The sequence below is a fragment of the Bos taurus genome, chromosome 3, assembly GCF_002263795.3.
Source record: "Bos taurus isolate L1 Dominette 01449 registration number 42190680 breed Hereford chromosome 3, ARS-UCD2.0, whole genome shotgun sequence".
Classification (NCBI taxonomy): domain Eukaryota; kingdom Metazoa; phylum Chordata; class Mammalia; order Artiodactyla; family Bovidae; genus Bos; species Bos taurus.
The window spans coordinates 120,060,613-120,087,371 of NC_037330.1; the positions used below are offsets into that span (position 1 = coordinate 120,060,613).

Consider the following 26,759-nt stretch of genomic DNA (forward strand, 5'->3'; position numbering starts at 1 on the left):
CAATCACCCAGCCTGGGACCCACAGGCCCTCCTACTCATTGGAAGAGGACATCTTGGCAAGATGAGAAGGAAAAGATGTTTCCTCTCTTTTTATACTTAAAAAAAAAATGAAGAGAAACACTACCAGTCAAAAACGTCTCCTTGCAAAGGCTGTTCCAGCAAAGCCTTCTAAGATGCCTGTACTTGTGGTGGGGGCAAGGGGGTGACTCTGTCTACAAAAGTCACCAGAACTGCCAAGAGTCAGGACTCCCGCCTGGCGCCTCCGTTTCCCATTTCTCGCCCCTGAGTGCATGTGCTTAGTCAGACAGGCGTGTCTGACTCTTTGCAACCCCATGGGCTCCTCTGTCCATGGGATTCTCCGGGCAAGCATACTTGAGCGGGTTGCCGTGCCCTCCTCCAGGGGATCTTCTTACTCTTATAGTAATGGTTAATTTGATCACTCTGCCTCCTCGAGGAATAAACAAGTAATACTGAGTTTTCTTTCTTAAGTCAGAAAGGAATCACTGGGCCTCTCCCCCAGACCACATCTGCAACAGGGGTGTGTGCGCTCGTTCTGCTGTTCTTCTGATTGGTGTGGAAAGAAGATGCGGAACAGCTAAAATGAAACGTTTGTCCTGGGGCCCCCAGAACCCCGCGGTCTGCGATCCTGACCTAGTGACGCAGGACGACGGGCCCCCATCACATTCTTGCTACTACATCCTCAGAGCCACTCCCCAGACCCAGGGACAGTGCCCTTGGGCTGATACCCAGGGCCACAGCAACACCCGGGGTGAGGCCTCGGAGGTCCCTCAGCTCCAGGGCCGTGGGGTGGGGAGGTGGCTTCATGCTGAGGACGGACGGCGGTCCATCCTGGGAGGGATGGCGGTCCCTGTCTTTGAACGGAAACTGGGAAGACAGATTCTTTGCAAAGAGTCAGCAAAGGGAACATTTCCAAGACAGAAGAGTTCATGGGAGAAAGCATCTAAGCCCCTGGCACTGTGAGCTGAATTGGGTCCCCTCAGAGATGTGCTGTGGTCCTGACCCCCAGAACTTCAGAACGTGACCGCACGTGCAAACAGGCTCTTGGCAGACGTAAGCAGTTGAGACGCTGTCATGCTGGACTGGGTGGGCCCTCATCTAAGTATCCAGGCCCCGTGAAGACAGAGGATTGGGGTGACGCGTCCACAAGGGGTCCCCACAAACCACCAGAAGCTGGAGGGGGGAGGAAGGACCTCCCCTGGGGCTTCAAGGAAGCATGGCCGAGCTGCTGACACCCTCATCATAGGACTTATCCACAATGTGATGGGATCAACTTCTGTGGTTTCAAGCCATCTGGAGTTCGGGACTTCCTCACGACAGCCCTAGCAAGCTAGCACGGTGATTAAACAGAAGTCTGGAATCACCACCTGAGTCCCTGCGCCTCTCTTCAGGTGAGGGGCTGAGGCACCCAGGTTAAGTGAGTCAGCCAAAACCGCACAGCAACAGGAGTGGAGCCGGGTCTGGGGCTGAGTGCGGCCTGTGTTGCCGCCACACACCTAGCCCTCACTCACCCACCACCAGCTCCCGCACTTCCTTCCAGCGGATGTGGCTGCCCGTCTCGTGCAGCAGGGTCACGGTGATCCGTCTCTGGATGCCCTGCCGGGCACCAGGGAAGAGAACACGGTCAGTCGCCGGTAGGCCGGGTGGGGCGGGGGTGAGTTGGGGGGCGGGGCGGGGTGGGGCCGGGGGCTGGGGGCGGGGCTCGGGGCAGGGGTGGGATGGGGGCTCGGGGCGGGCGGGGCAGCGAGGTCTCCGCACCTGGTGGAGCAGGAAGGTCCCCATGCACGGCATCCCGCCGCGGTGATCCACCACTGCGGGGATGTAGCTGGGAAAGAGGTGGCAGGTCTGAGGGCGTGCCCAGCCCCGCCCCGCGCGCGCAGCACAGACGGTCCCGCAGACCCCGGCCCCGCCGCGCGCAGCACAGACGGCCGGCCCCCGCGGCAGAGCAGAGGGCAGGTGAACCACCCGCTGCCCTAGGCCCCTCCTCCTCGCACATCCCGCGGACCCCCGCTCAGCCCCGCGCGGGCAGCACGGCTCCGGACTCACTCGCCGTTGGCCTCCAGCTCGCAGATCTCGAAGTAGACCAGCAGGTCGTACTTGCAGTGGCAGGGGCCCGGGCAGGGTCGCGTCAGCGTGCTGAGCTTGGTGGCCGGCACTGGGGGACCGGGAGAAAACGCGGGTGCAAACTGACCGCTCGCGGCTGAGGGCGCGCAGAGGAGGCGTGGAGCAGACCCCCAGCAGCGGTGAGAACACTGCCCTCCACGGGGAACGACCCCAGGGTACAGACGGGCCTTGGCCACCACCCGGGGGGGCGGGCGTGACTGAGGCTCATCCATGCCAGGCAGGAGGAGCCGGCAGCCCCACGTAGCTGGGCACAGGCAGTGGCTGGAGCCACACATGCTCTGAGGCCCCACGACCCACCCAGGACCCCTCGGCCATGCCAAGCACCTGCCTCCAGCACAGAGAGGCCCCAGCCCCAGGCCCCTGCCCTACACGTGCCGCTGCTCCCAACACACAGGCTCCGTGCCCCATGTGCCCAGCCACCTCTGCCCACAGCCCCTCTGCTATGGGTGCCAGGCGCGGGCTGACCTCCCAGGACCCTTCCTCCAGGGACTTCCCGGGCTCGCCCACCTCCAGCCTTGCCCCCGGGAAGCGGCTTCCAGGCCCGCCTTTCCTCTCAGACCGTGTCCGTCCTGCAGGCTCAGTTCACAGGGCCCAGCCCCCTGGGAGCCCCCGGCCCTCATCCCCAGCCGCAGGCAGCCTCCTGGATGTCCCTCTGTGGCCCCCGCTCTGGCATGGAGTCCTGACTCCATGGGGCCTCCGGAGGGCCAGCGGAGGGGGTGGGCAGGGTGGTGCCAGGAGGCTAGGGGGCAGGGACGCCCCCACAGGACTGCACTCAGCCAAGGGCGGCTGGCCCACATGGGCACCCCTGTGCCCGGGAGAGCCCCACCTACCTGGCTTGGACAGCGGCATGACCCGTGGGAAGTGGCGGCGAGAGGGCCTCAGGGGGCTGTGCGGACAGAGGTGGGGAGAGTGGGGAGAGTGACCGGGAGTGACTGGAGACTGGTGCCCCTCCCACGGGGCCGGGGAAAGGCCTGACGCCAGGCCTCCACCAGCCGGGGAGGGGGCACCCTAGAACCCGAGACCCCCCAGGAGGCCCCAGGAGGCCCCGGGAATCTAGGCAGGCCCCTCCCGTCCCCAGGACAGGCGAGCCCTGGAACCAGCCCCTCCAGCCTGCTCTGCCAACACTCGCCCTGGGTCCCGCACATCAGCTCAGAGGGTGCCCGGAGGCGGCAACAAGGGGCCCCGATGCCTGTGGGCTGCTCTCCCCACACACGGGGTCCCACCCTGAGAGCTCCAGGCAGGGGAGGGAGCCGGGCCAGTCGCCCCCATCCCACCTGGGGGGGCGGAGGACTCGGGAGCAGGGCAGGTGGTTGCCCCTGCCAGCCCTGCATGGCTTCCCTGAGCCCCAGGACACGACCAAGGTTCTGACAGTGACCCTCTGAGACCCCTCCTCAGCCCCGTGGGGCCATCTCTGACCCGCCCCGTGTCCGGCCGCAGACGGCTCCAAAGCCTGTCCAGGGCCTGTCCAGGGCCCAGCGGCCTGCTGACCTGAGCACGTCCTTGCAGAGGGGCGGGAACGGGTGCTGCTGGTAGTGCCCGAAGACCTCGAACACGAGGGGCTGGCTCTTGATGTACTCGATGAAGGACCTGGTCACCTCCACCGCAATCTGGTTGGGGGGCGGGACGGACAGTCAGGGAGGGGAGAGCTCAGCCTCCGTGGAGCAGCCGGCACCGCAGGCCCAGACCAGAGAGCCCGGGGCTGACCTCGCCTGGGTCTGCCCAGCCTGCTCCTCCACACGCCCTGTGGACCCGCCACTGCGGGCCGGCCCAAGGGCTCTGCCCCCAGGACTGAAGGGCTGAGGGCCCCTGGGCTCAGCTGCTCTTTCAGATCACAGACCTGGAGGATGGGTCTCTGCGAGCCGGTCTGAACCCCCTCGGGCTCTCGTCCACTCGCCCGGCATTGTGGGTTGAACTGTGTACCCCCGGACCCGCCCACCACCCGCCACCCGCATCCCATGTGTTGAAGCATATATGTTACAGAAGGGTCTCCACAGAGGCGATCGAGCTAGAATGAGGTCGCCGGGGACCCCAAAGGCCCAGTATTCTTGTAGGAAGGGGACTCTTGGGCATAGGCCCGTGTGGGACACGATGTGAGGATCCTGGGGAAGGCGGCCGTCCACGAGAGGGTGGCAACTGGTTCTCGTCGCAGCCTCAGAGGGAGCATGGAGCCCACCAGGCTCTCGGGCTTAAGCCTCTGGGGCTGAGGCGGGCAGCCCCTGGGCTGAGGGGTCCTGCTGGGCCACCAGGGAAGGAACCCACGCAGCGCCCTGGCAGACCTGGCCCTGCCTCCCTGGCTTAGAGGCCACCAGAGCCCCTCGTCCCTGAGGGGCAGGATGGGCCACAGTTCACAGGGCCCTTCTGAGCCAGGCCGGGGTGGCTGCTCAGGGCATATCCACAACTCAGGTCCAATTCACACTGGCCGCCTGGGCCCCGAGGCCTGGTGACCCAGTGGCTTCGGTCAGGGCCTTTTCCCCTCCTCAGAGCAGAGTCCCCTGCTCTCCTGACAGCCTGGCTCGAGTTGCGTGTTGAACCGTGTTCCCCTTGTCTGCCAGTTCTTCCAGGCTCGGGGTTCCTTGGCCTCTCCAGCTTCTGCCTGGCCACCCTGCAGCCCTCCACATGCCCTGCCCTGCCCCGCCTCGTCCCCAGGACCAAGCCAGGGTGACCTCGCTGGGCCCCAGACCCTTCACATCCACATTCGGCCGAGGCTCGCCACAGGGGCCCTCGGGGACTCTGGGCTGCCCCCACCCCCAGTCTTAAGCCCCCCAAAGCCCCTACTGCCCAGCAGGAGCACACGTGCCCCCGCCTGGTGTCCGAGGTCCTCTGTCCTCATGCCCAGTCCGGGGCTGGTGCTCAGGAGGAGAAGCTGGGACCAAGTAAAAGCAACTCGGGGGTTTCAGGGAGGCCCGCAGAGCCAGGGCCCCGGGAGGGTGGGTCACGGCGGGGGCGGGGGGCCCTGAGGACGCACGTTTTGGACGTGGTAGAAGCCGAGCGGGGGTCCCCTCCCCGTGTTCTTCAGGGGCTCCGTAGAGAAGGCCTCGTCATGGCGATGGATGAAGCTGCGAACCAGGAGGAGATGCTCGGTGAGTGCAGGGCCTGGGCACGGGCACCTCAGCCTCCGGGGGGCACCATGTGCCCCCGCCCCCCCCGCACCTTGCCAAGGCCCACCCGCACAGCCTGGGTAAAAGGCTCACTTGAACTGGCAGAAGATGTCGGCATATTCAGCGGATATGCTGGACGCCTGCAGGACGGTCACGCGGAAGGTGAAGGTGCTGCCCAGGCCGAGGTGGTCCAGGGCGGCGTCCAGGGGCCCATCCAGGGCGGCTTTCTCAGGGCTGTCCAGGAGGCCTTCCGGGGTCACCGCTGCTGGGAGCCAAGGGCAGAGGGGCGTGGAGGGACCCGAGGTGCTGAGCCCGGGCTTGGGAACTGGCCTGCAGCACGCATGCGGGCCAAGAGGCGGGCCGCGGGGACCCACCTGAACAGGTGTTGTTGTTGACCTCGTCGGCTGAGGGCCCGGAGTCTGCGGCCTGGCCCTGGCCTTCCACAATCCGCAGCTCCTCCTGGGAGGTCCCTGAGCGGGACATGCCCACCCCGGGGCAGGACTCGGCCTGGAACTGTGCAGGCGGGGGCGGGGTCGGACGGAGCGCTGCCGGGGACCCTGAGCGCCCACCCAGGCTCGCCCGTGCCGTGGGCCTACCCCTCCCCAGGCCTCGTTCCCAGGTTCTCAGGGCTATGTTAGTCTAGGAAGAGGGAAAGGAAGGTGGGACACATCTCTGGGGTTCAGTTCTGCCCCCACCCCAGCCAGGACCCCTTCCTCAGCTCCGTCCCCTCCCTCAGCCCCGCCCACCCGAGCCAGGACCCCTCTCTCAGCCCCGCCCACTGCTCCCCCTGCCTGGGCAGGACGCAGGGAGACTCTCCCAGCGGCTTTCAGGGCCTGGCCAGCGCCCCCACCGGTTGCCCACATGGCCCCCACCGCCCCCACCCTGGGCCCTCCCTGCACTGCTGGACGCCCCGTGCCCCGCCTGTGAGGCCCAGCACTGACGACCTCTCTGAGAGGGACTGGGGGGCCCTGGGCCCAAGGCCTCAGAGCACCAAGGTTCAAGGAGCCGCCCGGGCTGGGGGCTCTTACCCGAGGGCAGGAAGGGCGCCTGCAAGGAAGACGCCGTCCTCCCCCCTCCCTGAGGCCCCGCAGGGCTGGGGGCCCGTCTGGTGGCATCTGTGGTCGCACCACTACCTTCTCAAAATGCTGGTCGTCAAAGGAGATTTTGGCTGTTCCCGACTGGCGGACGCCGGAGCCGTAGTCAGGGGCCTCCTCGTCGGCTGAAACAGGACAGAGCGGAGGGTCAGGCCCAGCTTGTCCCCAGGCGGGAGAGGGCATCCAGGCTGAGTGCTGGGGAGGGGTGCGGGGGGGGGGCGACGTGGGAACCAGGTGGGGCTCCGACCCGCCTAGGGGCTCCCAGACTTGGCCAAGGGGCCCTGAATGACCAGGGTGTGTCCCGGGCACCCTGAAAGCCCACCTCTGCTGCCCCAGGGCCCAGCGGCAGCCACGTCATAGGCACAGCCGCTCTGAAGGGGCCATGAACTCCAACTTGTCAGAGCCAAGCTTTCTACCTCTGCCCCCCGTCAAGTCCTGCCCCCAGACTCAGCTGCTGCAGAAGAACCTAGGGTCTTCTGGATCCCCTTCCCCCTCCCCCAACACGCAGCTGGATACTCAAAGCCCCCACGCTCTCACACCCCATTCTCCCAGTGTGCAGGGTTCCCTACTGCCTGGGACAAAACCAAACCCTTCTCCTGCCGCCTGAAGGCCCCTAGTCCTGGCCCCTCCAGGCCCCCAAGCCCCCAGCTCCAGCCACTCTGGCTGGACGCCACTGCAGGAGACTTCACAGACGCCAGGGGGCTCCGACCCTCTGTTCTGGGGCCCTGTGGGGGTGCGACCACCACCAGGATGTCCACGCCGGCTGCCTGAGGGCCCAGGGCTCTATCCCACCACCGCCCAGGGTCGGCAAGTGCACAGGAGGGCTCCTGCCACGGCGGGGGGACGCGGCAGGGATGACTGTCTCCTCCAGCTGAGCCACCACACGGGGGATGTCGGGTGTGGCCCAAACACACACAGCACCGACCTGTCTGTCTACGAAGCGGCCGGCAAGGTGGGCCTGCTCTACAGGGGCTGAGGGATCAGGAAGGGCCAGGAAGAGCCCGGGGAGGATGAGGCGTCAAGAGGGCCAGGGTGCCCTCAGGGGAGGAGGGCGCACTGGATGCCCCAGCATCGCCATCACCTGGCTCGTCCCTAAAGCCAGCCCACCCCCAGGCTCCCCTTCTCAGCCGCATCCCCAGGGCCCTCAGCACCGTGGTCACACGGCTGGAGGAGCTGGAAAGAGCGCTTGGGATCGTGGGGAAGCGAGAGCCCGGCACAGGGGTCCAGACATCCAGAGCGCGCACTCACGGGCCACCCAGCGGGCGAGCAGGCCCCCCGTGCTGCTCACGCTCCGTGCCCCCGTCCCGGCCTGGGCCCTCGGCAGCCACACACAGGGCATCCAGGGTGCCCGGGCCAAGCCTCAGGGAGGGGAGGAAGAGGCCCGAGGAGATGCCGGGGCCTGGAGGCGGAGAAGGGAACGCTGGCCATCGCAGTAGAGGGACCCTCCAGCCGAGCAGTCCCCAACACGTCCTCCAAGCATCTCTCCACACTCCTTTCTAAGAAGCTTCACAGAGAACCCACTTTCAGAGGGGCAAACCCAGCAAACCCGAAGCCCTCCTTGGGGTGGTTGTCCTCAGCCCGGAGGGGCGGCCGGGAGGGGACTGGGCAGTGAGGGGCATCTGCTTCTCAGTGGGGGGCTGGACCAGCTGGCCGGCAGTGGGCAGGGGCTCACGGCCTCTGGGGAAACAGGTCTGCACCCGAGCGGCCACGCACTCCAAAGGGGGCAGTGCTGGGGAGTCGGGAAGGCTGGGGGACCAAGGGCTGGAGTCTGCACACCCGTCCTGGGGCTGAGACCACGGTGGGGGCGTGGGGGGCACTTCTGCAACAGGGTGGGTCTGCAGGCTGCCTGGTGGGGGCCCCGAGCCGGAGGGGTTTCAGCCAGCCCCGGGCTCGGCCGGCGCAGCTCTGAAGGCTCCAGATGACCAGGAGGAGCCCCAGGGGCCCGAGCCGAGTGCCGGGCAGCAGGGCTTCTCTCTCAGGGAGAGACGGAGGAGGCTGGCTGCACGCAGACCACCACGCAAGGCTGCGGAGGCCTCCCCCAGCCCGGGGGCCCCGTCGGAGGAGGGACAGACCCCGCCCGGGCCGCCTGCACGCACCTGAGATGGCCTGCACGGCCACGCGCAGGAAGCCCTTCACCTCGCCCTTCTCGCTGACGACGGCCACGCGGTGCACCAGCGGCACGGGGTACAGCAGGTTGCTGAGGTACACGAAGGCCCTGGGGGAGAGGCCGCCATCAGCGCCGCCCACTGGGCACCGCGCCGGGCGGCGGCAGAGGCGGCAGGGCGGGCTCACAACACAGCACTGCGAAGCAGAGGGGAGCGGGCAGCCAGGCGGGGGCAGCCAGGGCGGTGGGGGCAGGAGCGGACAGGCAGTGGGGCGGGAGGGCGCGGAGGTGAGGGGGCGGTCTGAGCAGAGGACAGGGAGGAGGAGGGCTCAGCCTGCTTCAAGGAAGACGACTGGGGACCGCCTCGCTGACCTACGACCCTCACGCTGGTGCCGATGCCCCCGTCTCCCCTGCCCATTTCCCAGGAGCCCCTGACACTCGCGGACCCCACAGAGGGCCTCAGATGGCGAAAGACGGCTCAGGGCTCCCTGTGAGCCTCTCCAGGAACACAAGGGGCGAGAGCTCCATGACGTCAGCCAGGGCCCCGGAGGAGGGCTGAACGGAGCCCCGAGGATGCCCCAGACGCAGCAGCACTGCCTGGCACGGCCCCACCAGCCCCAGGGCCCAGAGCCCCCCTCTCCCGGCAGCTCAGCTGTTCACCCAGCTAGTGCCAGGACAGGCGGGCCAGAGGCCACGTCACCCCGTGGCACCCCCTCCCTGAGCCGGTCGACCTGCGGGATCTCACGGGCAGCGGAGGACAGAGCCTGTGCTGCCCCGCGGGTGGGCAGGTGAGCACAACTCCCTTCCGTTCAGGGCGCCCTCCTTGCAGGGGACACCCCCCTCGTTGGGGGGATCACCCTCCTTGGGGACGTGCCCTCCTTGAGGTGTGTCCTCCTCGGGGGGACCCCCTTTGAGGGAGCACCCTGGTTTCCAGCTGTGCTCTGCCCTCCACTCCAGCCCAAAGGCACAGACCTGGCAACCCTGAGCTCTGGGGGTGGGGGGACTTCAGGGTGTGGTCCTGGCGGAGGGGCAGGATTTGGAGCCGGATGGTGGGAGGTGCTGGGGAGGAAGTGCAGGGGGTGGGGTGAGGGGGCCCAGGGGGGACAGAGGTGCGGGCAGTTGAGGTGGGGGTCTGGGCAGTGGTCTGGGTGGGGTGGGGGCGCTAGGGGACAGGAGGAGAGGTGCATCGTCCGTCGCCCCGCCCCTCATCCAGGCTGGGGTCACCGCTCTGCAAGCCCCGTGGCCGCAGGCTGGGGGCACGGCTGCCCCCAGGGCCCTGCGTCCCCTCTCTGGTGGGCTCCCAGCCTGGCCACCGCCGGCCTTCCCCTGGCAGAGATCAGGACCCTGCACGCCATCCTCGCTTGTTTCTCAGCTCTGCCTCGAGTCTCTCTGAAACCCATCACCCGGCCCATCAGCCCTGGCCTCCCTCCTCCTCTATGGCCTCCACGGCTGCCAGAGGGGACCTGAGACCTGAGCAGACCCCACCCATCGCAGCCTCAGAGCTCTTTGCATCCGACAGGCGCCCCAACCCCTGCTGTGGGCCCAGCCCCGTTCTGGCCTCACACCCCAGTCTGTCTGCTCCCTCTGCACGGCCACCCACGTCTCAGCCTCCGGGCCGCTTTCTGCACAGCTCTCCCCATTGGCCCAAATTTACCAGTAGGCCCAACCTCTGTTGACTGGTTTTGCTTTCTGGGCCCCCGAAGGCTGAGCTGGGCCCCAGGCGCCCCAGGGTGCAGCCTCCCAGGGCCTGCCATTGCAGCCCCCTGCCCTCCAGCAGGCGGAAGCCCCCTCCCCAGCACACGCCTCTCTGAGGACGCCCCGTGGCCTCTCCCTTCAATGCACTCGCTGGATGAGGAGCACCTCTGCCCAACCGGGGGCACGCGGGCACTAAGGCCCACTGCCCCGGCCACTACACAGGTAAGCAGAAGCCAGCAAGAGACGCTGGAGCCCGGAGAATGGAAGGCCTCACCCAAGTCGCAGAGGGCATCGCCCAGCACCCACCTCGGACAGGACGGGGAGCCTCCCCTCCCAGGCACCTGGGCTCCTGGCCCAGCTTCTCTGATGGAAACCGGGGGTGGGAGGGGGGCGACCATGAAATGAGCCAAGTCACGGGGTCCAGAAGGGGAAGCACAAGGCAAGGAGTCAGGCACAGAGCCGGCTCTGCTCCCCTGAGGCCCAGCCACCCCGTCCTGCCCCAGAGGGCTGAGGGGACTGGGTGGGGCAGCCCCCAGGTGTGGGGCCCAGTCAGCGCTGCCCTCCAGCCCTGCCTGCCCCTGGGCACAGCCTTCTGCAGAAAGCAGGGTTGGGAGACTTCCTGGAGCCCCAGGCGCTGGGCGGGGGGCCTGCCCACACCCCTGCACCCTGCAGGGACCCACAGGAGGACCCACGGGGAGGGCACACCGCCTCGGTTGTGGGCTAGTGAGGGCATGATGCCTTCCTGAGGCAGAGCGTCAGGCTGTCCAAGGGCCACCAGCCAGAAGGGCCCTCTAGGCTCGGGGCCGCCTCCTGGAAGGCTCAGGGGGCAGCCCCCCGGGCGCTGGCTCCCGGCTCCCTGATGGCCTCTTGCAGCACCCTGCAGGGGACCCGGGACCACCCTGAGGGGCAATGAGAGGAAGGAGGTCACCCTCTTGCTCCTGAGCCCATGGAGGCCAGGCCCTAGGCAGTCCTAGGCAGTCACAGCAGGGCCGCGGCAGGCGGGCGTCCCTGCTCCCCCACGGCCCCGCGGCTGCACACGCCCCCTGCGGTCTCCAGGGGGCGCCCCCTGCGGTCTCCAGGGGGCGCCCCCTGCGGTCTCCAGGGGGCGCCCCCTGCGGTCTCCAGGGGGCGCCTCCTGCCACAGGGCCCTCCCATCGAAGGGGGCCGCACCCCGTGAGTCCTAAGGCTCAAACCATCCCACTGGCAGCCTGCCACCGAAAGCTCCAGGGGAGAAACCATGTGTGACGGCCCCTGTGGGCCCACCCGGACCGGCGCTGGAGCCCCCAGCACCACGCAGCAGGCGGCGGGGGTCCCCTCTACTCACACCTCAACACAGACATTGGGGCTCCCTCCCCAACGGCATGCCTCAGCTGGACTGGGGGCGTTGTCTTTCTAGGGGCTCAAACACAGCACCAGAGGTCTAAGCAGTGGTGCTGGGGCTGGCGAACCACAGCTTCCGCACCCCGTCTCGCAGGTGGAGACGGAGGCCCAGGGGACAGCAAGGCTGGGGGCTCGGCTGGGGCGGGACCAGGCTGGCTCTGGGGCAGCTCCTGGCTGTGGGCACCGCACCCCAGCGCCCACCGGCTTACTCAAGGTTCTTTAGGCAAATCAAGTCTCTCCCGATCTCCGGGATTTCCCCGCATCGGAAAGGAAAGAAAACCCAGACGCTTAGGGTATGGTAAACAGCAGGGCTGGGGGCTTCAAGGGCCCCCCTGGCTGGAGGTTGGGGTTTCACAGAGAAAAAGACGCCCGAGTCCACGGCCACGCTCGCCCTCTCTGAACCTCACTGCCGGCCGTGGGGGGCTCTGGTCCCCACACTTCTGGGGGTACCAGGCAGGTTCGCACACGTATCAGACGCAGCCCTGGGCGAGGGCTTCCAGAGGGCACGGCAGCCTGGCAGGACCCTCTCTTCTAGCTGCCCCTCTCCCCAGGACGATGACACCACCTTTACCCCGAAGGGACCCCCGGGCCTGACAGCCCCTGCCCCTGGTGCCGGCACCAGCCTCGAGGGTCGGGGCAGGAAGACCCCAGGCCCACCCCAACTGACGCGGATGGGAGAGGGTGGGGCTCGAGGGGTAGAGGCCGGGCCCTCCAGACGCCCAAGTGAACGGCAGCGCCCACCACCCCAGGGGCCGGAGCAGCCTGGCCCTGTGAGGAGGACCCCACCGGCCACAGTGCGCCCACCCGCACACGGTGGCCTGACGCCTTGCTGGAGACCACTCGGGCTGAGCAGCCTGGCCCGCAGAGCACACCCAGGGAGCTCGGCCTCACCGGCCCAGCGCTTTTCTGCCCAGAATCCTGGATCCTACACTTAGTAGGGGGCACCTGTCCTCCTTCCCCGGGACCGTCCATCCCAGACGGTCAGCCCCTCACCTCCTCTCTCTGCGGCTCCCCTGCCCAACCCCCTTCTGAGAGCGAAGGTCCAGGCGGGGAGGATCTCGGGGGAGACTGAGCCCTCAGGCCCACCTCCTCACCCCAGGCCAGCCCACCCCACCCCCCAGCGCAGCGGCACGCAGGCTGACCCTGGACTCGGAGCAGGCCCCCGCCGGGACCCCGTGCTCGGAAGCGAGGGCACCTTGAAGCAGGCTGAGACCCGCCAGGGACAGAGGGGGCGGCAGAGGTGGGGGCTGGGGCGGAGCGTGGGGGAGCGGAGGAGGCGGCGCTAACCACGAGATTGGTGAGGTGCAGACGCATGCTGGGGCCACGGAAGCCTTTCCGGAGGGAGGCAAGAGTGGGCGCCCCAATTTCGCTTAAGCTTTGGAGAGAGAGCCAGCGGCTACCAGAAGGATAAAGGGAACCACACACGGGTCCTTCTCAGGGCTGGGCCTGCACAGCTGCTGCGCGGGAAAAGCCAATTCTTGCCAAACCAGAAAAATCAGGACGTTTCCAAATGAAGCCCCTCGCAGACGGCCGCGTGGGGAGCTGGCCTCTCGCGCGGCTTTGGTTTTGGTTGTTTCGTAACATCCCAGATCACGGGGGGAGTGTGGGAAGGACCCAGCTCTTTCTGGCTGAGACTGCAAGAACCCACCCCCATTTCTCCCAGTGACCCCACACCTGCCTGACACCCAGCTGCCCTGGCCTGTGCAGCCGGGCTTTCTGAGAGGCCGCATGGGGCCAGCCCCGGGGGTCACACCTTCGCTTGGGTCAGTAGGGCAGGAAGCTGGTCTGGAGCATCTCAGGAGAGAGCCAGGGGGCCAGCAGCCCCCACTCAGGGAGACCGAGTCAGAATAAATCCGCGACCCCCTCAAGAGAGCCTGCTTCCTTCCCAGAGGAACCAGAGGGCTTCCACTTCAGCAGCTGCACCCAAGGGCTCCCAGAACAAACCCCATTATCTGGGGGCCAGCCTCGCCACCGCTTCAGCACTGGCGCTCCAAGGTCAAGACTTCCAAAACCTCCCCTGAGCCTAGCCCAGGAAGCAATCCCAGACTCCTACAAAGGTTGCTGTTGAAGCTATCTTCCACCTCGGCAGACACAGAATGTGTAAATTCAGTCTCTGTGAGCCGAGGTTTCTAGACCTCTCTTCCTGGCTTCTGTTCCGTGTGACAGAAACACAGATGGACTGTGCTTGCCCCATCCGCCCGCAGGGCGAGCCCTGTGCCCCTCCTGGACCTGGTCTCTCTCCTGTCTGGAACCCTTAATCCCTGCCTCTCCTCCACGAAAGGGCACCTCCCCGGAGGGCACAAGGCCAGGAGCGTGTCTCCAGTGCTGACGGCCTGAAGGTCAGGAGGGATGGGGTGGTCTCGATCTTAGATGGAGACTGGCTCAGAGAGAGGCCAGGCTGCCCAGGGCTTCAGAGGGAGGCCCTCCCACTGCCAGGCTCAGCCCTTCCTTCAAGACCCCCCTGCCCCCCGACGGCCTCCTCCAGGTTCTGCTCCTCTTCCCACGATGGTGGCTGGGGGGCACTGGGAGCAGACCCGGACCCTCTGTCTCTTTTGGAAAACAGCAGAAGGAGGGACAGCAGCCTCAGCTGATGGGCGAGGGGGCGCAAGGATGCCTGCCCCCACTTTTCCAAACGTCCCGAGCCCCCTGCACGGGGGTGGGGGCTCCCCCCGGGGTTCCAGAGGCCTCTCTGCAGAGACAGGCCCCCTGCGTGGAGCCTGTGCCCCGGGGCGTCCTGCCTCCTCTGTCACTGGGTCCCCACCCTCCCCGGCTGGGCCTCCCCGGGACGGCCAGGGGCGCACTCGCGGCCTCACTCGCTCCCCAGGGAGGCCAGCCCTTGCCTGCCCCCGCGCCAGAGCGGCGCCCTGCGGTGGCCCACGGTGCCCACAGCAGTGCTCCTGTGCAAAAGAGCTGGTTCCTTCCCAGCATGCCGTCCTCAACCTCACCAACCTTCCTACTAAACTGAACAGGGGGGGCCGGTCGTAAAACGGGTCCCGGCCGTCGCACAGCACGTGCTCCGGAAAGACGTCGTCCTGCAGGTCCTCCTCCTCCTCCTCCTCCTCCTCCTCCTCCTCCTCCCCCACGCTCTGCTCCTCGGCAGGCTCGGTGGCGTCGGAGTCGGGGCTCGAGAAGGTGGGGGAGGGGGTGAGAGCAGCCATGCGCTCGCTCATGCATGTGTTGAGAAGAGGATAGCTGTTGCAGCCAGAGACGACTGAACTGGGGTTAGTGCGACAAGACAGAGAGAAGTTAACACCGGCTCCTCGGGGGCGGCGGGGTGGGGCGGGCGGGCGGCCGCGTGTGGCCCGGCCGACACAGAGACCACCGAGGGCACCGCCTCCAAAGACGAGGTGGCCCAGGTGCGCCGTCCCCAGGCGTGGACACGCACACCCGCCCGTGGGGACGGTGCGCAGCCCCGAAGGTCCCGGCACGTCCTGGCAGGCATGGTCCTGGCCGGGCATGGACGAGGTCTTGGCCATACTGAAGCCTCAGAAACCACGCCCCGCGGGGGGCAGGGGCTGGGTGCAGCCCCCAGCCCAGGAGGCAGGAACAACAGGCGTGGACTCTGGGCTCTGGGAGCACTCACGCCCCACCGCTGACCCAGAAGGCCCGACCAAGCCCCATTCTCACCCATGGACAGGTGTCGCCTGAGGGCTATGGCCCCGAAGCTGAGGTGGGTGGCAATGCGGAGACCCCCTCCCCATCAGCGCCCGCTGGTGTGTGGAGAGGATGATGGGGTTGGGGGGGGAACTCAGACCAGGGAGCACCAGGGTTGGGGATTCGGGATGGAGGAGGGCCAGCACCCGCCTCGTGTCAGGGCCAGGGCCCAGGCCCCCGCCACCCACCAGTCTCCCAGTCACCCACCAGTCTTCTCCCAATCTCTCAGCCCGGTCCAGAGGCAGACACCCACCTGCCCACCAGCCGGAACCAGGGGAAGCGGTCGTAGAAGGGGTCTCCTCCGGTCACCACGTTGTCACAGTCCTCGATGATGCTGGAGGGCACCTCGGCCGCCCGGTCATACATCTCCCGCATCAGGTCTAGCCGCTGCCTGCGGGGCAGAGGTCAGCGTGGGCCCGGGCAGACCGTCCTGCTCAGGGTTGCCCTCGGCTCAAGCACGTTTGCCGGACAGACCCTCCACAGTCCTCGGAATCGGCTGACGGTGAGCAAGGGGCTTGCGGTTCAACACACGTTCACCACACACTTCTGTTAACCCCAGTGACAGCTGCAGGGTGTCAGCAGAGGATGCGGCTGGGGCCAGCCAGGGTGGGGGGGACCCGGACTCGAGCACGGAGCCCCGGGAGCTGCTGAGCGAAGGACGAGTTGTGATAGGACACGAGGAACAAGGCATTTCCCAAGTCATCAGCCTGGAAGACCAGCAGGCCGTGGGAGAGACACCCATGAGGGATATTTCCCTCGGGGGACCCAGGTGCAACAGGAAGGGCCTGGGGGGTCATTCATCTTCCAGGAGTGGCTGCAGCTCGGAGGCCAGGGGCAGGTGCGCCTGCGAACATCCATGGTTGGTGTGCAAGTGCCTGCGTTTGAGGGTGAGCGGGACCACGTGTGTGAACGTGCGTGGCTGCACGTGTGATTGCGTCTGTGTTCTTCATTTCCTGTGTCTCACAGTGTTCTGATGTCTCTGGGGCCTCGCTGCCTGGGAAGACCCTTTCCCCACAGCAAAGACCCCCTTACCCGGCCCAAGCCCACTCAACCAGCCAGTTCCCCTGCCCTAATCTCCGGGTGCAGGGCCAGGCCACCAGGCAGCCCCTGCCCCAAGCCTCCAGCACTGTTCTAACCGGCCGGTCCTCACCCTTCACCTTGTCCAGCTATGCCCACGAACGCCTCGAAGAGGCCGTAGTGAGACCCCCCTTCGTCCCCAACACCTGCACCTCCCCTGCATGCGGGTGTCCCTCCTTCCAGGGGAAGCTGAGCAACAGTAAACTTTTCTCCTGAGGCAAAGCCCCGCCCAGTCACCTTCACCCAGGAAGAGTCAGGCGCATGCGGCAGGGTGGGCGCGTGGGGCCCTGGAGGCAGAGGGGAGGGCAGACTGGCCGTCCTCAGGGGACCCGCCCTGCCCTCCGCCATGCCCAGGCTCCGCCCGAGGCAGAGGAGCACCTGCCTTCCTCCCCCCAGCACCTCACCCACCCCTTCCTCCAGCTTCAGCCTGGCTTTGGCAGAGCAGAACACAGATCCCTTCATAAGCCTGGATCCTGCGTACTTCCTTCCAATTTAAAGACACTGAAACAGGAAAACTAGCCGCCAGACATCCGCGTTCACCCCGCCCCCTGCGCACCTGAGTTTCTCCAGCGTCCAGTAGTGGGTGGCCCCGTTCTTCTGGTCTTGGACCTCCACGGCCACGATGGTGCGCGGGAAGGGGCGAGTCTCTCGGTCTTTGGCGGCCTCCGGGGGCAGCAGGTCAGGTGGCAGCGGGGAGTAGAGTGTGTCCGTGAGGAGGACAAACTGGAACTGGACCTGTGCCCGGTGAAGATGACACCTGTCAGCCCCTGGAGGTGGAGCCCAGCCCCGGAATAGCCTCCTTCCTGCGGCTGGAGAGGAAGCTCCACTACCCCTGCGCTCCAGCCTGCCTACGCGCTCCCCTTGGTCAGCACTGGCCTCCTTTCAGCCTAGGGAGGCAGAGCCGCTCAGCTGGGGGTCTGCACGGCAGACGGTGCAGATGGCATGGTGGGGGCTTGGCATAGCAGGACGTGGGGCGTGGCGTGTAAGGGACATGGCATGGCAGGGTCATGGCAGGGTGTGGCGTGGTGTGGCACGGCAGGGCCTGCTATGGGCTGTGGTGTGGCATGGCAAGGGCGTGGCATGAGCCTGCCATGCGTGACAGGGGTGTGGCGTGGGCGTGGCATCAACGTGGCTGCATGGGCGTGGCGGGGGCGTGGCAGGGCAGGGCATGGCATGGCGGGGGCGTGGCATGGTGAGGCCGGCCCACCTTCTTCTTGAGCTCCACGCTGATGGCATTGGCCTCCTTGAGGAAGATGGCGTTGCCCCACAGCAGGTCCCGCAATGATGTGAACTGGTACCACTTCCACTTCCGGAAGGCCCACAGTGCCAGCTCGCACTCTCGCTCGGTCCACTGGACTGTGCGGAGAGGCAGGCCCGGTCGATGGGGGCGGGGGTCTCAGGGCCCCCAGGGTCACACCAACTGTCTGGGTGCTCGGGAAGGGATCGGGCAGGGAGAGCTGCCTCGGGGAGCGGCCCTCGGGCCCCAGAGGGACCGCCGCACCCCCGCCGTGAGCTCGAGGGCCTGAGAGTCAGGCCGGAGCTCAGCAAGGACTGGGGGCAGCAGTGGGGCGGGGGCAGGAAAACGGGCTGCGGCCTGGCACCCTGCCCTCCACCCAGGTAGACGAGTCCAGACAAGGGTGTCCAGGTCACATCCGCGAAAGGGCCAACCAGCTGACCCAAGGCTGAGCTGGATGTGAACCCTGCCTGCGGGCGGTCCTCCGCCCGGCAGCTGCGGTCAGCAGTGGGCCGCCCAGGCAAACGCTCCCAAACCGAGCAGAGACCTTGATCCGGGAGGAGCGCTAGCGCCCCTCGGGCAAGACAGGCCGGGTGGACGCAAGGTGCCCGCACGGGACCCCGCCCCGTCCTCCTCGTGCTCCAGGCTGCCTCCCCCAGAACTGCACGTGTGTGCACAAGTGTGTATGTGTGCGTGCACAGGTGCCTTCCTGCTGCAGCACGGCCTCCCAAATCCTGCCTGCAGATCGGGGTCCCCCGGGCAAAGATGCAGACCAGCCGACCTGCAGGGAGTGGCTCCAGGCCCATCTCCTCAGGGAGACCCCTCCCCAGCCCCAGGCAGACCCCACTCGCCCCTGCGCCGGACACGACCCCTCACCTTCGTCCTCCGGCTCCTCCTCCTCCTCGTTCACCTCGGGATAGTACCTGGAGTCCATCTGCTTCTGCAGGGCCTCCAGTTTGCTCTCGTAGTCCTGGGCACAGAAGCGCGCCTGTGGCTCCACGCGGAGACCAGCCGCCTGTGGCCCTCCCCGCCGGACACGGCCCCCCCGGGCCAGCTCCGGAGGCTGAGCGAAGGGCTGGGGGAGCGGGGACCCGGGGTGGGGGCGCCTCACCAGCCGCTGCTGCTCCAGCAGGTAGGTGGCCTCCTCGCGCTCCCGGCGGTACTGGTCCTCCAGCTCCTGGAGCCTGTAAGAGCAGTGCGTGAGTGTGGGGCATGGGGCGGGCGGCAGGGGACTGGGAGGGGCAGTCCCGCCCACCTCTGCTCCATCTCCTGCTTCATGTCAATGCCCTGCTTCTCCAGCAGCTCGCGCTGGGCGAAGGCCCAGTCCACGGGCTCGGCCGGCGTCTCTGCGCAGGGCGTGCGCTCGCGCTCCTGACGCGCCTGCTCAGGGTGGTTGAACCGGAACACGTGGCTCTTGCCCATGATGATGCGGTTTCCTGGGGGACGGGGACAGGGCCGAGGCCCGAGCTGGAGAAGCTTTGGTCTGGGGGGCCTCAGGGGAGGGGAGGGGAAAGGGGAGGAGTCCCTCCGGGGTCCCAGCGTCACCCTCCACAGGGGGCCCCCAGTTATCCAGGAGCCAGCCCACTGTCTCCTCTGACCAGCATCCCCCTCACCTGTCCCCTGCGGGATGGCCTCCTCCCCTACCAGGACCTGAACGAGAGCCTCCTCATGCTCCCTGAGCCTCCCCTGGGCCCCGCTCCTCCCAGCAGCAGTGATGTTTGAGAATAGTCGTGGGGTGTCTCCACCATCCCATCCTCTCCACAACCCCGCACATGCAACTCCCAGGACAGCCTGGCCTCCTGTCCCATGCCCTGGGCGCGGCACCCCCCATCTGAGGGCTAGGCTTGGCCCCTCTGCCGGGCACTTCCCTTCCTGGCTGTCCCCTGAATGGCAGCAGAGCAGGGGCCGGCATGTTTCCAGAGCCAGGCTCCACCCTGTCGGCAGGACCCTCCCAAGGCACACAAGTGCCCCCAGGGCAGTGCCAGCCATCCCGGGACTATCCTGCCTGGAGGCAGGGGTCTCTATGAACCGCCTAGTTTCCTTCTGACTTTCTCCAGGAATCACAGCTCTACTCTGGGGCATGCAAACCCGGCTCAGTCCCACTCCCCACAAGAGGCCCCCAGCCTGCAGGCAGCTCCTCCTCCAGCCCCTGAGTTCCGCTCCCCTCCCAGCCTAGGCCCTGCCCTGAGCCTGCAGGCACTGATCCTGAAGTGACAAGGGAGACAGAAACTGCTCTCTGGACCTGACCTTGCCTGGCTCAACCAAGCGAGGATGCCGGCCACGGGCGGCCCCATTAGGCCCCTGGGTCCAGGATGTGTGGTGCGTCCCCCTTCAAAGCATGCCAGGACCACAAAGGCACGGAGGGCCGTTTGGAGCAGCCAGAGAGGTCTGGATGTCAGGCTGGGGGTGTTCCCTCTGTAACCCCAGCTGGGGCAGAGGGAGAGTCCCTTCGTTCTTAGCAGAGTCACCAGAAATGGTGACACAACGGTCTGTCTTATGTGTCAGCGGAGCCAGGGAAAGTGCCCTCGTTCACAGCAAAGTCACCCAGACACAGTGATACAACAGTTTGTCTTATGTGTCAGTTCTGCTGGGGTGCAGAGCCAGGGAAAGTCTCTTCGTTCTTAGAAAGTCACCTGGACAGAGTGACATGACAGTCCGTCTCATGTGTCAGGTGACATGACAGTCCATCTCATGTTTCACCTGGACACAGTGACATGACAGTCCATCTCATGTGTCACCCAGACATGGTGACATGACAGTCCGTTTCATGTGTCAGGTGACATGACAGTCCGTCTCATGTTTCACCCGGACACGGTGACATGACAGTTCATCTCATGTGTCACCCAGACACGGTGACATGACGGTCTGTCTCACGTGTCACCTGGACATAGTAACATGACTGTCTCATGTGTCACCCAGACACGGTGACATGACAGTCTGTCTCGTGTGTCACCCAGACACGGTGACACAACGTCCTTCTCATGTGTCACCCAGACACGGTGACATGACAGTCCATCTCATGTGTCACCTGGACATAGTAACATGACTGTCTCATGTGTCACCCGGACACGGTGACATGACAGTCCATCTCGTGTGTCACCCAGACATGGTGACATGACAGTCCGTCTCATGTGTCAGGTGACATGACAGTCCGTCTCATGTTTCACCCGGACACGGTGACATGACAGTTCATCTCATGTGTCACCCAGACACGGTGACATGACGGTCTGTCTCACGTGTCACCTGGACATAGTAACACGACTGTCTCATGTGTCACCCAGACACGGTGACATGACAGTCTGTCTCGTGTGTCACCCAGACACGGTGACACAACGTCCTTCTCATGTGTCACCCAGACACGGTGACATGACAGTCCATCTCATGTGTCACCTGGACATAGTAACATGACTGTCTCATGTGTCACCCGGACACGGTGACATGACAGTCCATCTCGTGTGTCACCCGGACACGGTGACATGACAGTCCATCTCGTGTGTCACCCAGACATGGTGACATGACAGTCTGTCTCATGTGTCAGGTGACATGACAGTCCGTCTCGTGTCACCCGGACATGGTTACATGACAGTCTGTCTCATGTGTCAGGTGACATGACAGTCCGTCTCATGTTTCACCCAGACACGGTGACATGACAGTCTGTCTCATGTGTCACCCAGACACGGTGACATGACAGTCTGTCTCATGTGTCACCTGGACATAGTAACATGACTGTCTCATGTGTCACCTGGACACGGTGACATGACAGTCCATCTCATGTGTCACCCAGACATGGTGACATGACAGTCTGTCTCATGTGTCAGGTGACATGACAGTCCGTCTCATGTTTCACCCAGACACGGTGACATGACAGTCCGTCTCATGTGTCACCCAGACACAGTGACATGACAGTCTGTCTCATGTGTCACCTGGACATAGTAACATGACTGTCTCATGTGTCACCCAGACACGGTGACATGACAGTCTGTCTCATGTGTCACCTGGACACGGTGACATGACAGTCCATCTCGTGTGTCACCCAGACACGGTGACATGACAGTCTGTCTCATGTGTCACCTGGACACAGTGATATGACAGTCCGTCTCATGTGTCACCCAGACATGGTGACATGACAGTCCGTCTTGTGTGTCACCCGGACACGGTGACATGACAGTCTGTCTCGTGTGTCACCCGGACAAGGTGACATGACAGTCTGTCTCGTGTCACCCGGACATGGTGACATGATGGTCTGTCCATATGTCACCCAGACACGGTGACATGACAGTCTGTCCATGTGTCAGCTTGGCCAGGGAGCGGACCCAGTGGTGTGCTCGGGCACTGATGTAAGTGCTGCTGGGGTGGGGGAACGTCTGTAGCTGAGGTGGTACCTCCAATCACGTGACCTCAGGACAGGAGACCACCCACAGGATGTGATGGGCCTCGCCCCTTGGGAAAAGGCCTTAAGAGCTAAACAGAGACGTCCCTGAGGAGAAAGTTTCACCTGCAGATTGCAGACCTGTCTGTCCAGCCCCCACTACCTCCCGAGCCAATTCCATGGAATAAGTCCCTCGGTAGATGGGTAGACAGATACAGCAGTATATACACGTCTGTGTGTGTGTGTACATACATCTTCCTCCTGCATGTTTTATAACACCAGGGCACGAGGCCCAGCCAGGTGGCCAGGGTGTGGGGGTCGTGCAGCCCACACCCCGGTGGCTGCTCTACCAAGGCTCCCCACCATCCCGCCAGGGCTCTGGGACAGGGCCCCTCGTGGAGTTCCACCTCAGCGCTGCCGCCAACAGCCTTCAGCCCACCACCTCCAACCCTACGGTGCAGCCGGGGTGCCTATGAGCTGGCCAGGTGCCTGCAGCCCCACAGCCTGGGAGCAGGGGTGCATAGGCGTGGGGAGTGGGGCGACCCCCCCCACCACTGTACCTGACCGCAGGACGCTGGGCTCCGTGACTTTCTTGCCATTGACATAGGTGTCCGCCCCTTCACAGGGCTCTAGGGTCACCACAGCTACAGGACAGGTAAGGGACAGAGAGGAGGACTGTGAGGGGCTGTCACCATGGCTGTTTCACTGAGTCCAGCAAACTGGACTCAGTGCGAGTCCAGCAAGCTCTCAGGGTGGAGGGGGGCTCGACCTACCTGGGCACCTGGCACCCAACTGTGGCCCCCCACAGGTGCCTCCTTTCTGCGGCACCTCGACTTGGCCTCAAAGAAGCCGGTGGGGCATCTCAGCCCCTCACAGGCAAGGGAGGTGACACCCAGCAGGGAGGCTCTTGGACCCCAAGTCAGAGCCAGGGAGGCCATGCCGGGCACCCACCCTGCCCTACGGGGTCTCCAGGAGGGACGGTGCTGGAGTCCCAGAGCCCCTCCTGTCTTTGTGTCTACCCCCCGAGGGCAGGGAGAGCTTTGGGGACAGAATTGTGGGAGAACCAATGTCCTCAAAACAGCTTACGGCCACCACCCTGAAGTGGCCCGATCACAGAGAGGTCAGTGGTCTGCAGCCCCGAGGCTGGCCAGATGCCCACCAGGGAGCGTGCACTGAGCTTGGGGGCCATGGCCGCTGTGACAGCAGGTACCTCCTCAAAAAGGAAGACTGCAGCGGTGACGGAGACCCAAGGGCAGGCCGGCCAGGGAGATGGACAGATGGCCATTCCCAGCCCGCGGGAAGCTGCGGCCTGAGAACAGTTGTCCCCTTGACCTGGGCTCACTGCCCTCCCACCTGTGAATGCCCCGACTGGCCCCCCCCATCTGAGGAGGGAGCCCTGGGTCCCCAGCCCAACTGTCCAAGCACCTTTAGAACCGGGGTGGTTCCTAGTACTGACTAGGAAGCCAGAGCGGGGGAGGTGGTACCTTCACTTCCCCCACATGAGTCGCTCCGGAAGACACAGTGCTCCTCCTTGATGAAGTGCCCGCTCAGAACAATGTCCTGCCGCTTCTCCGCGTCCTCCCGGCCCACCCTGCGTGCAGTTGGCTGTCAGCACCGCAGGCCCAGCACACCGTGATGCCGCCCCCCGGCCCACGCCACCCCCCACAGCCTCCTGGATGCCCAGCCCTTACAGGGAACGGCTGGAGAGCACACAAGTAGGGGCACGGGTTACCCCCCGACACGGCCTGGCCACGGGGAGCCGCACTGCCCAGAGGGGCCCGCAGTGTCGCCACCAGCACCCCTCCCCGCGCCCTGCCCTCCCTGTGCCCTGCCGACCCCCACCTGGTGATCCCATCCTTGATGTAGTAGAGCAGGCACTCGGACATGAGCGGGTCCTCATTCAGGTTGACCAGATGTGGCGTCTGGGAAGACAGGGGGTCACCTCTCTTGGGGAGGGCAGGAGCCTGGCCCTGGCCACCTGCTGCCCTCTCTCTGCCTGGGACCACCAGCCCTAGGCCCGGCCTCATGGGGACACAGTGTCCCCTAGTTTGGCCTAGAGGACGGGGGGAGACTCTGATGGGAACCCCAGAGCCTTGGGGGTAGCACTCAGGGACGCTGGACCTCTGGAGGGGCTGGGAGTCCAGCTCTGAGCACTGGAGGCGCGCGGGGCTTGGATGTGCAGGGCAAGCCTGGGCTCCGTGGGGCCTGGGCCCAGTCCTCCACTAAAACAGGACCAGAGGTCCCCATCCCAACCCAGGGGCTGAGGCCCCAGGGGGACCCAGGAGCCAGGAAGGGGGCGAGGGTGCCAGGCAGGGGGGCTTGGGACCTGGAGGCCGAGAAGCAGAGAGGCTGTGAGCCAGCCGGGTCGGACGCCCCCAACCTGTCCTCACCAGGGGTCTACCAGAGCGCGAGTCACGGCCAAGGGGAGTGCCTCCCCCATGGCCCTGTCTAAGCACTGCCCACCCTGTGCCCAGAGCAGCCACGGCAGGCTCCGCCCCTCCTCCTCTGCTCTCCCTCAGGCTCTCTGGGCCCCAATACTTCCCGACCTCCACCCCGTCCCGGCAAGGACTCTGCAGCATGGCGAGGCTGGACAGCTTTCCGCTTCCCACCTGACTCCTTGGGGCCAGCTGTCCACACCCTCAGTACAAACCCCTGGGGCCCCTCAGTACTCAGCACAGGGTCAGGGCGACCTGGTCATCAGACACAGGACAGACCATCTCCAGCCACCCTGTTCCCGGGAGAGTGTCCTGCGCGTCTCCAGAGGAGACATCTGGGGCAGTCTCCAGGGCCAGCCCCCTCCTGGTCAGTGTCCAGGCCTGTGCCACCAACAAATCCCTCTGCCACCAACAAAGCCAAAAGACTGCGCAACTGGTGCCCCGAGGGCCTGTGTACCCTGTACCCCAGCTCTGCACACTTCCCAGGGCACCCCCCAGGGACGGGGCATCCCCCAGGGATGGGGCATCCTCCCATGAGCACTCTCCCAGGGACAGAGCGCCACCCCCCACGAGGGACAAGGCACCCCTCCCATGGACAGGGCGCCCTGCCACATGTAATGAATCCCAAACAAAACTAAAAGCCTATCTGGACAGATGTGAAGCACCCCCAGGGCGCCACTGCCCCCCGCCCAGGGCCCCATGGCCCCAGGCACCCTCCCTCCTGCCTCTGGGCCTCCACACGTGCTGCTCCCTGGCTAGCGGGCGGGGTGCAGACACAGCCTGAGGGGGGCCCAGCTTTGTCCCCAGGGAGCAGCCACCCTGAGGGATGAGCCCTCACACAGGTGCCCCGTTCTCCTCTTCCCTTGGGGCCCCAGCGGCACAGCACTGGCTTCATGTGCCGCCAGCTCCAAGACAGGCAAACACAGAAGCCCTTTTGTGAGATAAAAAGTCAGCCAGGCACTCCCTTGCTAAAGAAGCGGCAGGGCCAGGGCCTGAGGAATCCTGTGCTGGGGCCACAGCGGGCTGCCACTGCCTCCAGGAAGGCTTCCGGGCCTGAAGCGCGGCTCCTAAGGGCTCTAAGGGTCTAGCGATCTTTGGCAGAGGAGGGGGGGTCTGTGTTCTAGAACCACAGAGACTTTTCCCCAGTGCTCATGCTCTGCCCCACTTGAGTTACAGAACAGGGGGTGGGGCTTGGTTCCACGTGAGGTCCTGGGCCATGGGCAAGCCGGGCTAGGTGCAGAAGAGGAGTCCCTCCTGGGACGGCTGGATTTACTTCAGCTAACCTCCAAGAGGACAGCTGGCTCCTGGCTCGTGTCCCCCAGCCCCACCCTGCAGGCTCCTGAGGGGGTGCTGGCTCCCACTGTTTCAGGAACCCAGTCTCAACCTAAGGGGCCCAGCCCACCCCTCAGGCAGCTAAGTGACCTCTCTGATGTCCTTCGGCCACAGAGACATCCCGTGGTGAGCAGGGGTTGGGGGGCGGCGAGGGGCCACACAGGGAAGGAATGGCTGTGGGTGAGCGTGGCCGGGTCCCCGGAGCCCGCTTCCCTGCCCCCAGGAGCTGACAGCTGCCGAGGGCTGCAGGTCCCCCTTCCATCCATGCTAGGGCAGCCCAGGGAACGGATCGGCTCCTACCTTTTTGGGAGAGAACACCCCCAGCGTGCCACCGTCCTCCCGCATGGCCACGCCCATCTCGGCCAGCAGTGCTTCCCTGGGGGTCAGAGTGAGGGGTCAGCACCCACACAGGGCTTCATCTGGTCTGTGGGTTCAGGTGCCCCTTGCAGGGACTGCTCCCCTGATTGGGGGTCAGGTCAGTGGGGCCACTGGTGACAGGCGTGGGAGCCCTGGCTGCAAGACCCCAGAGCTGGGCACAGAGTCCCAGCCCCAACCTCCCACCTCTCCATCAGGTGGCCTGGTCCCCCAGCTCCCACCTCTCCATCAGATGGCCTGGTCCCAGCCCCACCACCCACCTCTCCATTAAATGGCCTGGTCCCAGCCCCAACCACCCACCTCTCCATCAGATGGTCTGGTCCCCAGCCCCCCAGCTCCCACCTCTCCATCAGATGGTCTGGTCCCCAGCCCCCCAGCTCCCACCTCTCCATCAGATGGTCTGGTCCCCAGCCCCCTAGCTCCCACCTCTCCATCAGATGGCCTGGTCCCAGCCCCCACCATCCACCTCTCCATCAGATGGCCTGGTCCCAGCCCCACCACCCATCTCTCCATTAGGTGGTCTGATCCCCAGCCCCCCAGCTCCCACCTCTCCATCAGATGGCCTGGTCCCAGCCCCACCACCCACCTCTCCATTAAATGGCCTGGTCCCAGCCCCAACCACCCACCTCTCCATCAGATGGTCTGGTCCCCAGCCCCCCAGCTCCCACCTCTCCATCAGATGGCCTGGTCCCAGCCCCCACCACCCACCTCTCCATCAGATGGCCTGGTCCCAGCCCCACCACCCACCTCTCCATTAAATGGCCTTGGTC

At 65.6% G+C, this 26,759-nt stretch overlaps 1 protein-coding gene across 23 annotated transcripts in view; it reads right to left on the bottom strand.

Annotated features, from left to right (window-relative positions):
* The window catches only part of KIF1A (kinesin family member 1A), an 87,805-nt gene that overhangs the window by 20,611 nt on the left and 40,435 nt on the right, over nucleotides 1-26,759 (bottom strand). For 13 of the 23 annotated variants that reach the window (XM_005205062.5, XM_005205061.5, XM_059885307.1 and 10 more), the window contains 20 exons: nucleotides 25,915-25,990; nucleotides 23,690-23,769; nucleotides 23,332-23,438; nucleotides 22,408-22,491; nucleotides 18,734-18,914; nucleotides 18,590-18,662; nucleotides 18,355-18,448; nucleotides 17,452-17,600; nucleotides 16,801-16,979; nucleotides 15,421-15,558; nucleotides 8,431-8,549; nucleotides 6,374-6,459; nucleotides 5,615-5,753; nucleotides 5,334-5,502; nucleotides 5,108-5,198; nucleotides 3,631-3,749; nucleotides 2,973-3,028; nucleotides 2,065-2,173; nucleotides 1,777-1,843; nucleotides 1,530-1,614 (listed from right to left, as the gene is read on the bottom strand). In XM_005205062.5, the coding sequence (XP_005205119.1) occupies nucleotides 1,530-1,614; nucleotides 1,777-1,843; nucleotides 2,065-2,173; nucleotides 2,973-3,028; nucleotides 3,631-3,749; nucleotides 5,108-5,198; nucleotides 5,334-5,502; nucleotides 5,615-5,753; nucleotides 6,374-6,459; nucleotides 8,431-8,549; nucleotides 15,421-15,558; nucleotides 16,801-16,979; nucleotides 17,452-17,600; nucleotides 18,355-18,448; nucleotides 18,590-18,662; nucleotides 18,734-18,914; nucleotides 22,408-22,491; nucleotides 23,332-23,438; nucleotides 23,690-23,769; nucleotides 25,915-25,990 (2,201 nt within the window). Of the gene's footprint in view, nucleotides 1-1,529; nucleotides 1,615-1,776; nucleotides 1,844-2,064; nucleotides 2,174-2,972; nucleotides 3,029-3,630; nucleotides 3,750-5,107; nucleotides 5,199-5,333; nucleotides 5,503-5,614; nucleotides 5,754-6,373; nucleotides 6,460-8,430; nucleotides 8,550-14,462; nucleotides 14,730-15,420; nucleotides 15,559-16,800; nucleotides 16,980-17,451; nucleotides 17,601-18,354; nucleotides 18,449-18,589; nucleotides 18,663-18,733; nucleotides 18,915-22,407; nucleotides 22,492-23,331; nucleotides 23,439-23,689; nucleotides 23,770-25,914; nucleotides 25,991-26,759 lie in introns of all 23 variants that reach the window. The other 10 variants (XM_010803931.4, XM_059885299.1, XM_005205058.5 and 7 more) reach the window with 1 other exon arrangement.